Source organism: Punica granatum, chromosome 7, assembly GCF_007655135.1.
Source record: "Punica granatum isolate Tunisia-2019 chromosome 7, ASM765513v2, whole genome shotgun sequence".
NCBI lineage: Eukaryota > Viridiplantae > Streptophyta > Magnoliopsida > Myrtales > Lythraceae > Punica > Punica granatum.
Genome location: NC_045133.1, coordinates 6770309 through 6781069, shown reverse-complemented (window position 1 = coordinate 6781069; position 10761 = coordinate 6770309). Strand labels below are relative to the sequence as shown.

Genomic DNA, 10761 nt, shown 5'->3' with positions numbered 1-10761 from the left:
TACAAATGGAGCTCCCAACGTTTATTGCTTCCATTTTAATATATTGTATGTAATGGGATAATATATTAATATTAATTTTTTTTATAAGAGAAATCCATGGCCTAGTATTGAAATAGAAATCTTATAATAAAGGTGCACGGTTAATTTACTTAGTATAGAATCTAAAATATCTTGGTTACCATGTGAGGGCATGCACCACCTTACTATACTCTCTTTTCATATATTACTAATTAACTAGTTGCGAGCCTATGTGTTACTAATGCGGCTTGTCATATACCAAACAATAGTTCTTTCATATATTTGATTTGGAGACAGAATTAATAAAATTCCAATAATAAGCCACAAAAGAAATTAAAAGCATAATTAAATTATTCTCTTTTCATTATTCTTTTTTGGGTAAATTACAAAAAAAAAACCCAAATTTTGTAAAATGTCTCAGTTTTGTCATAAATTTTATTTTGTAACAAAAAAACCATAAGTTTTCTAAAATGTCTCAAAAATGACCTCCGTTATAACTTCCGTCAATTTTTGCCTACGTGTGACCTACGTGGACTGTTAAAGGGAACCACCATCAGCAGCAAGAATTGACGAAAGTTATAACGGAGGTCATTTTTTAGACATTTTAGAAAACTTATGGTTTTTTTGTTACAAAACAAAATTTAAGATAAAACTGAGACTTTTTACAAAATTTGGGTTTTTTTTTGTAATTTGCCCTTCTTTTTTCCCCTAAATTAGGTATGCTCTTTTACATAAAGTTAACTAATAAACTAAAATTGCTTTGATGGATTTTGATCCTCCAAACCTAAATTTTAAAAAATAATAATATTTAAATTTCTTTAGTGTATATATATGTATATTTGTGCATATCTCTGATATTTCATATAGACTGCAAAAAAAAATCCCTTTAATATAAAGCTCTATTAAAAAACTAAAATTGCTTATGTAATTTTCATCTACTGAATCCTAGTAAAAATTCAAAATTTAATTGTTGTAGTATTCAAATTTATTGATATATACATATAGGTGCCTTGATATTCACATATAATTTTTAACAAAAAAAATGCAATTTAATATAAAGCATAACTAATTAACTAAGAATGCTTGCATGAGTTTCAATTACCCAATCCTAAGTTTATTTAGCATCCAGATTTCCTAATGTGTATGCATAGCGTGTATATCTTTGATTTTCTATGTGATTTAATCATTGAAAAATTGTACAAAATGAATTCATCTATGTTAAGTTTATTCAATGAACTCAAGTGCCTAAAAGTTAAAAGTAATTAAAACTTGAAAATGTGTGAACTAGTTTTTGAGAAATTTGGTTTCAAGGAGTTACATTTGATACTAAATACTATATATGTAGGTACTTAGAAAAAACAGATGTAGCTAACTATATAGTTACGCACTATATATAGAGCATTTGCCAAAAAACAAATGCACGAATGAGTATTGTGTAATCTTAGGATTTAAAAAATAGGAATATAATTTCATTTATATAATTGATATTTTAATGAGTACATAAAATTCTAGATAAAATCGCATGATATTTTAATTATAAGCTTAGGTAACAAAAAATTTAATATACCTGTTTTGATGTATGAGTATGATGCCGCTAGTTTGATATAATACAACCAATTTTTTTTTCCGGTAGGATATAATACAATCAATTTAAAAAAGAAAAATTGTAAAGGACGACTAAAATGGATATCATTATACTTTTATACAAATACATTATACATGTCAATGGGAAAGAGTTGTTATTGTTGCGGGCATAAGGAGAATGGGGAGATGGTTATATTGAATATTAATGAGCTGAAAAAGGTGGTCGATATGTGATTGAGAGTACTCTCATTTAAAGGATTGCTCATGCATGATTAAATTATTCTTAAATTTTCTTATAGTAAGAAGTTTTTATTTCTCGAGAAAACTCGTGATTTTTTTTAATGTTATGGAGGTAATTTGGATACTTGAACAAAAAGTACATTGAATCATCCCATAGATAAAAATAAAATGTAGTACGTATAGCAAGTGTTGGAAATCATTTGAACGAGGAGTTAAGAGTTCTCTATTTTCGGATATACGGCTTCATTATGTCACTCCTTCACTTTCATCTATTACTACTTATGCTCGAAAGAAGTGAGTGGTATAACATTCACTTTTTTACCTTGACACCGAAAAATAACAAAATGCTTTTTGCATTGCCAAGCCGTATCCGGATTTTAGTTCGAAAACGGAGCTGGAGTCGAGGAAAAGAGAAAGAGGAACGAAATTCATCCACCGCTAGGAATTTGGACATATATATATATATATATATATATATACACGCACACAACCCTTCTTAAAACCAACTCCAACTACACAATCCCAAAAGCCAAATCCCACCGTTTCAAAATTACCAACTTCAACGAGCTAGTGACCGAAGATGGCTACTGAAATCACAAACGCCGCGACTCTAAGCAAGCCCAACTCTGCCGTAACAAGGCCCTTGAAGCCACTAACCCGAGCCTACGTCACCTTCCTCGCCGGGGATGGGGACTACGTGAAGGGTGTGGTGGGGCTGATGAAAGGCCTGAGGAAGGTGAGGAGCAAGTACCCGCTGGTGGTGGCCGTCCTGCCGGATGTGCCCAAGGAGCACAGCAAGATCCTGGCGGATCAAGGATGCATTGTACGGGAGATCGAAGCGGTTTCTCTGCCCGAGAAGTACCAGAACCAGTTTGCCAGGGCCTATTATGCCATTAACTACTCTAAGATCCGTATCTGGGGGGTACATGATGTTGAAAGATTGTTTTCGTGAAGCTATTATCGTGCAATAATCGGTTACTGTTAAATTATTTGCGAAAGAATTGAACTGCATGGACCGTAGAAAACTCGGACTAAATTTTTGTTCTTTGTTTCAATCTGATCGCAGTTCGTGGAGTATAGCAAGATGATCTACCTAGATGGCGATGTACAAGTCTACGACAACATTGACGACCTCTTCGACCTCCCTGACGGACACTTCTATGCCGTGATGGACTGCCTCTGCTATGCATACAACCAACGGTGTCCCGATGCGCTCCAGTGGCCTGAGGCTGAGCTGGGCCCTCCCCCTGCCATCTACTTCAATGCGGGCATGTTTGTGCTCGAACCTAGCCTCTCCACCTACCGCGACCTCATCAGGACCCTTGAGATCACCCCGCCTACACCCTTCGCAGAGCAGGACTTCTTGAACATATACTTCAGGGATACCTACCACCCGATTCCTCCTATCTATAACCTTGTGATAGCCATGCTGTGGCGGCACCCCGAGTTTGTCGAGCTCGAGAGGGTCAAGGTTGTGCACTACTGCTATGCCGGTTCAAAGCCATGGAGGTACACGGGGAAGGAGGAGAACATGGACCGAGATGACATTAAGATGCTAGTGAAGAAGTGGTGGAATATTTACAATGACGAGTCCTTGGATTACAAGAACTATGTATGCAGCACCGGCGGTGGATCATACCGAGCCTGTGAACCCGCAAACCTTCTCACCAGCCCTATAAGGGGCTGGCGTCCTTCATTACGTAACGGACCGATTGGCCATTTAGACCCATTTTAGTCCGGTTCCAGCCATAGTCTTCGACTATTGTACTCTATACTAGAGAACGGTCACCCTACCTACGGAATTTGAATTATAAATCACGTAATGTTCATCCATGCATTTGATAGGACTAATTTGCTGCTGACCCCATTGCACGGCACAGGGCCGATACGATGAAATTATGTGGGGGCTGAGGCTTATCATGGTGTGTCGTTATTTGGGCCGGCTCAATAAATAAATTTTTAGATAAACTACAAGGGATATATGCCCCAAGTGGCAAGCTGCATGTTACTGATCAAAAAGTTTCTTTATTAAAAAAGGAGGTATGACTTACCGATCAGGATTGGTTGATTCCTTTTAAATAAGCTCACGATTTAAGTCTAATGAATGGGAAAAATTTTAATCGGGAGAATTTTACCCTTTAAAGGGTCGATCAGGCATGAATTAGATTAGTTGGGATCACTGGACTTCCGATATTAAGATACATATAGAAAAAAAGACATGACTTAGTAAAAAAATAAAAATCTAGATAGAGGGAACCGGATATATAGTGTAAAAAACTCTTCCTTCTAAGACTAACCCGTGACAGTACTGATATTTTTTTCTAATGTTCAGATAATTGTGCAAGGGTTCATAATAAGCTTAATATATTTCATTGTTAAAGCAAGCTCGTCCGAGTGGGAATTATATACTTTTGCTGTACATTCTGATATTCAAAAATTAAATAGGTCTCACCTAATTCAATTTCAGTCAGATTAATCTATTAAAAGATAAAATTCTCTCAATAATTTTTTTTTTTCATTCGCAAGACTCGAACCGGATACTAACTATACATTTGTAACCCAATTATTGGTTGAAGACGCATCATGTCGGACCGGGAAAAGAAATTGTAGATAGATTTGGCGTAGAAATGAAAGGGAAAAGGGAAGAGAAAAATCATAATCGTCCACCGCTAGAAATTTGGACTCTAGGAGAACCTCAAGACATTAGAGAATTATCTGCCTTATATACAACAACTAAGTACAATCTTAAGCCAGAGCCCATATTAGTCTTCGCAACTTTAACTAGTTACGGAAGATGGCCACTGGAACTGAGAATGAGATAGCCAAAATCACCACACTTAAATAAGTCCAATTGGGTCGTCACGAAGCCCCCCGAGCCCAGTAATCCGAGCATATGTCACGTTCCTCACCGGGGATGGTTTCTGCATGAAGGGGGTTGTGAGGCTGATGAAAGGCCTGAGTAAGGCAAAGCAAGTACCCGTTGGTGGTGGCAGTCTCCTGCTAGACGTGCCCGAGGGGCACTGTAAGATCTTGGTGGACCAAGGGCGCATTGTACGGGACATCAATCCGGTTCTTCCGCCCGAGTACCAGACCTTAAGTTTGCCATACCCTATTGCGTCATTAATTAACTACTCTAAGCTCCGAATATGGGAGGTGTGCATGCTGAACAGATTATATTCATGCAGTTACCTATTTAAAAAAATAATAATAGCAATAAAGATCATTTTCATGCAGTATCCTCGTAGGACAGAGTTAATTGATATTCGCAAGAAAACCGCATTAACAGTAGAAAATTCGACATGATGTGTCTTCAACCTCCGAAATGTTAGAGCAATATCTTCCATAATTTTTTCTTCAGAAAAAGAACCGCCCCTCACAATTATGGGAAAATTACGATCCAGTCCCGCTAGGATTTATCTTCGCAAACGAGCATTGAAGTCCTCAATGGGCCGCCGAACAGGCCCAATGTTGTGGAGTGGGCCTCATTAGAAGTTCTGAAGTGAGGCTCAGTTTGTGGATGGCACTGGACAATAAGAAGCCCATCGAAGAGGGACATTTATGGCCCGAATAATAATTCCATAGCCGCTAATAAACAACATCTTTTTTTGCTTTTAAATGCAAATTTTAAAACTTGTATATTTCTAATTGGACCGACTAGAAATTAGGTATATATCAACTACCTACTACCATATGATATGATCGATCTAAAGGGGCAGAGGGGGGAAAAAAAAAAGATGATTGATTCGCCTAAAAAAGCATTCGATGAATTTATCTAAACTCTTAAATAGATTATTTTCCGATTAGATTTACACTCGTGATATGAGATGAGTTATTCACAAACTATCCTCAACCCGCAAGAAAGAAACAATAATTTATATGAGTCCTTTGCGAATATAAATTTCGATGGAAGAGGACAATTAATTAGGCTCGGGTTTTCTAGGTTTTCGGTATTAGCTAGATTTGCGCATCTCTAACTTAGTTACCAACGACGTATTCCAATCCAATCCTTTTTGGAAATAAAATTCTTTTTTGGAAAAGTATACTAGGATGTCATTTCATTTGCAGTTAATTGCGTCTTGGGGGGTCCCAAATTTGACAAAGAAACCATATCCTTAATAAGCTTAACCACGAAGATTTAAAGATTATCCTCTTGGCCCGTGTCCACGCAGCCCTCCCCTCCTCCCCCACCAACAGAAAAAAAAAGGAAAAAGGAAAAAAATTCCACAAAATGTTATTTTCTTATTGCAAACGTCTTCTCTTTAGTGCCGACTGTGCCAATAGTAGTAGTTTGGTTAGGTGGCGAAGATAGCGTGGATAAACGGATAATTCTTTTTTTTAATTATATACGGTCTTTATAAAAGTGTGTATGGTTCACTATTGGATAATGTAACCACGACTTTTTAACTGTTTAATTTTTATACTGGAAACGAACGCTCTTAATGAAAAGATATATGTTATTGATATCAGCACCTAACCAATTCTCAACTTACTTTTTCTTCTTGACATGATATGGGATGATCTATTATTTGTGACTCAAATTTGTTTGTGGCAACTGATACTATGGAAACATGTGAAGATCATATTCTTCCTAAATGAAAAATATGAAAATACGAAAGTCTGATTAATGAATTATTATATAACGACCGGCTAAACCACTTACTAAACAAGTTACATCAAACCCGATCAAACGGATCAAGCCACTCCCATGAGCCAACCCTACTCAAACCGTCAACTATACAATTAATATGGTATTTGATTTAGAGGTTATTGGCAGTTGATTATGTTCCCTTGAGAAGGTTCAAGGATCAAGACATTATGTTGGACTGTCCTATGACTTCCAAATCCCACATGAGTTTTCTGCAATAAATTAAAGAGTGTGGGCCCACGGTGACCAAATATACAACGCAAAGAGGAAGCTCATGTGCCACGTGTCAGTGAGTACATCAGAATCCGACACGTAATAAGATAACTCGGGGGACCCATTCCAAGCACCTGAGGGGAAAAGACCGAACAAAGACAGAGCCCTTGTACGCGGGCGGCCATGCAGAGAGACCCATGGGACTGCCGATACGCGATAGATACAAAAGCTTATTCGATTCTTTTAAGAGTAAGGATCCGTTACCCGTTTCTATTGTCGGATTAATCGTGTCGTGCATGGAGACTACAGCAATAAATGTTTCTCGTGATCACGAGATAAGGAGACCAATCCTCAGTGATCAAAAAATAATTCCTTTATTGATCGAAAAAAAATCGTTTATTTATGAGGAGTTGGAGTTCTAGATACGGTCGTGACTGATAGTTACCATTTGTGGCCAGACGTGTAGGGCCCACGCCCCGTGCCAATGGGATTCCTTTACACGTTTTCCATAAATAAATATTAGGTGAATATTATTCATTCACCTATATGTGAAACACTCAATAAAAATATTTAAAAATAAAATCTGACCTCACAATGAATCTATAAATTCTTACTTATTGAATCAGGAACACTTATTAAATATTTTTTGATCTTCTAGTCGGGTCCTGTGTGAACCCTGCCCTACCCCCGCAATGACCGGAGATTTCGTTTTGTCGGCAGTCGTTGGACGGTGGTGGGTGCAGTAAACTGAAGTGTATCCATTCCTTAAAATAAGGTAAGGAAATAATTGCCTGCTCACTCTGTACACTGCACCCCATCACAAACGTTAAATCGGGACCATTGGAAAGTTTTTTTTATTTTTATTTTTATTTTTATTTTTGGAAGCATCCTGGCAAGTCCTGAGCCATGATTCTTCTAGTGTAACATGTTCCTCTCACGATTCGAGGTAGACGCATATTAGCATTAATATCGTAGGTTAAGGCGGGAGTTGAGGGTGAAACATCGTACTTTTTTTAGTCACAAGCTAATGAAAGACCGGGGATATATTTGAGAAAACAACAAACAATTATGCTCTATTACAAAATTTATCCTTTATATAAAGCTAATTCTATTACAAGCATATTCTAACTTCCCAACATCGCGTTTCCAACTTCCTGGCAGAATTAAAATTTTCAGAAGGATACCTTCCGCTTCACTCGAAGTTCGAATTCAACCTCTAGCCCGATTCATATGTCGGAAATCTTTATAGGATATCCTCCTCTGATATTAGCTTATTTGAAAGATTAGGAAAAATAACGGATGCGCGACAATACACCGTATGCCTTCCCTCTAAATTATTTTATATTATCCCTACCGATGTCTCAGGGGCAGAAATACCCCCCTTCTTGTAACAGAGATACAATCATACCCAGGCGTACGGTTCAGTAATTACTAAACGCTTTCGAGGGTAATTCTGGAAACCAACAAATAATAAAAAAAGACTCTTCTAGGATATTGGGAATTTTCGCAGAACTGATACCTTCTCGCGCTTCCCAACCCAAAAAAAAAAAAAAAAAAAAAAGACTTCTCGCGCTTTCTTGCACCGTCCAAATCCAGAAGTCCCTCCTCCACAGCCGTCAGATCAAGCCCCTCCACACACCAACGGCCACGATCCACTGACTATATGCGGTCGTTTAGATCTTGGAAAGCCTTGGTCATCTCTGGTACATAACAAGTTACAAGCATGACAAATGTCATTATCGTCAGTTAAACACGAATTTATCCCATAAGATTTCCATTAACTAAAAATTTAGAAATTGATCCCGCGAATTTTCTATATAAACCCCCTCCACCCTTCACCTTCGACCCTTACCTCAAATCAAACCTCAAAGACATTTAAGCAAAACTTAGCTAAGCAACATCTTCCTCTGCTTTCCTTCAATTCAATTCACTTTCTCCGCCTTCCCAAACTTCAACAAGTGACCAAACATGGCTCCTGACATCATCAACGTTGCCATTGCCTCCAAGCCTAATGCCATCGTCACCACGAGGCCTGTGAACCCACCGTCCCGAGCCTATGTCACGTTCCTTGCCGGGAATGGGGACTACGTGAAGGGGGTGGTAGGGCTCATGAAGGGCTTGAGGAAGGTGAGGAGCAAGTACCCGCTTGTGGTGGCAGTCCTCCCGGATGTGCCCAAGGAGCACCGCAAGATCTTGGTGGATCAGGGGTGCGTTGTTCGAGAGATCGAACCGGTTTACCTGCCTGAGAACCAGACCCAGTTTGCCATGGCCTATTATGTCATCAATTACTCCAAGCTCCGAATCTGGGAGGTATGCAAATACCGGGTCCTTTTTCGATGTGTTTAATTGTTTATTTATTGTCGAAAATAGAAAGATGTTCATTTTCATAGTTATTTATCTTTTGATCTGATTGCAGTTTGTGGAGTATGAAAAGATGATCTACCTAGACGGTGACATCCAAGTTTATGACAACATCGACCACCTTTTCGACCTCCCAGACGGCCAATTCTACGCAGTTATGGACTGCTTCTGCGAGAAGACGTGGTCCCACACCCCACAGTACAAGATCGGCTACTGCCAGCAGTGCCCCGACCGGGTCCAGTGGCCGGAGGCCGAGCTGGGCCCACGGCCCGCCCTATACTTCAATGCTGGCATGTTCGTGTTCGAGCCAAGCCTCCCCACCTACCATGACCTCCTCAAGACCCTCCAGGTCACCCCTCCGACACCCTTCGCGGAGCAGGACTTCCTAAACATGTACTTCAGGGACATCTACTGTCCTATCCCCCCAATCTACAACCTCGTACTGGCCATGTTGTGGAGACATCCCAAGAACATCCACCTTGACCACGTCAAGGTTGTGCACTACTGCACTGCCGGGTCGAAGCCGTGGAGGTACACCGGGAAGGAGGAGAACATGGACCGCGAGGACATTAAGATGCTAGTGGAGAAGTGGTGGGATATCTACAATGACGAGTCCATGGACTACAAGAACTTTGTGGCAACGGCAGTGAACACCGAGCCCGTGGACTTGCGGTGGTTCCTAGCAGCCCTACCGGAGGCTGGTACCGTTCATTACATCACCGCCCCATCAGCCGCCTAGTTCATCAGGTTCTGGTCAGGTTCCCAGACGAATAGAAGTATACAGTGTTTATCATGGCATATAGTGTTACATTGAATTGCTTTGTTCCTTCGGCTGGGATTTCTTTTTCCCCTTTTTCTTTTTTGTCTTTCTTTTTTTGTCGAATTTGGAAGACAAAAGCAAAGACGTGTTTTTATTTTTATTATTTATATTTCGCGATTTCTCTCACTTGATGTAAAGGCTCTTAACCGACATGTAATCCAAGTATATATTAATTTTGTGAATCTAAAATGTACACACATATGTATAAAAAAAAGTCACTTCTCACCATTACATATTTGACAAAAATCGTTTATTAATAAATTCCTAAATTCTATGCCCCGTTGCCTTTTGGTCTCAGTAACGTATCATCTTAAATATTTTTACTTGTATTTGTTTTTGTTATCGATAAACATCCATTGATTTGCTGAGAAAAAAAAATTTACAGGGGTGTAAAATAGTAAAAACTAAATTAAAAATATATATGATTCTTCTTTTTGTAGTACCTATGGGGCTATACGTTAGTAATTGATCAATTGTAACCTATAGGAGCTACTTTCATAAAATAAATAATATTTATAGTACTTATAAGTTTCATATAAAATATATTAAAATTTAGGTTGAGCGAATATATTGAAACCTCACTTTTGATTCTAGCTCAATCGCTAGGTTTTTTAATTAAATATAAGAGTGTATGGGTAATTAAAGCTTCCAAGTTTAATTAAATTTTCCTAGTCAGCATCAACTATGATTTCAACTGTAGTTTCTCCTATCAAGGTAGTATTTATCGATGTAGAACGAATAACTTTTCTTTGAAACTTGTCCATCAAGTGGTTCAAAAGAGCACATGATTCCAAACTTACTATGAAAAAGGAAAAGTGAATGTTTCCCTTTAACAAAAGTCTCAAGTTCGAGTCTTATAAATGAAGAAAATTCATATCGA

At 38.4% G+C, this 10761-nt stretch overlaps 2 protein-coding genes across 2 annotated transcripts; both read left to right on the top strand.

Moving 5' to 3' along the window:
* Positions 1–2332: 2332 nt before the first annotated feature.
* Positions 2333–3675, top strand: LOC116213098 (galactinol synthase 1-like). Its single transcript, XM_031547911.1, has 2 exons — positions 2333–2764; positions 2909–3675. Exons 1-2 carry the CDS (start codon positions 2423–2425, stop codon positions 3575–3577), a joined length of 1011 nt encoding a protein of 336 aa, XP_031403771.1. The 5' UTR covers positions 2333–2422; the 3' UTR covers positions 3578–3675.
* Positions 3676–8540: 4865 nt separating this feature from the next.
* On the top strand, positions 8541–10109 carry LOC116215737 (galactinol synthase 2-like). Its single transcript, XM_031551576.1, has 2 exons — positions 8541–9010; positions 9117–10109. The coding sequence occupies exons 1-2, from the start codon at positions 8669–8671 to the stop codon at positions 9798–9800; spliced, it is 1026 nt and encodes a 341-aa protein (XP_031407436.1). The 5' UTR covers positions 8541–8668; the 3' UTR covers positions 9801–10109.
* The last annotated feature ends 652 nt before the right edge of the window (positions 10110–10761 follow it).

What these genes read in the sequence shown, in the direction of transcription:
- LOC116213098 (XM_031547911.1), top strand. Translation starts at nt 2,423, where the DNA reads ATGGCTACTGAAATCACAAACGCCGCGACTCTAAGCAAGCCCAACTCT. An exon ending in CTAAGATCCGTATCTGGGGG is followed by an intron (nt 2,765 to 2,908) that starts GTACATGATGTT and finishes ATCTGATCGCAG; the next exon opens with TTCGTGGAGTATAGCAAGAT.
- LOC116215737 (XM_031551576.1), top strand. Translation starts at nt 8,669, where the DNA reads ATGGCTCCTGACATCATCAACGTTGCCATTGCCTCCAAGCCTAATGCC. An exon ending in CCAAGCTCCGAATCTGGGAG is followed by an intron (nt 9,011 to 9,116) that starts GTATGCAAATAC and finishes ATCTGATTGCAG; the next exon opens with TTTGTGGAGTATGAAAAGAT.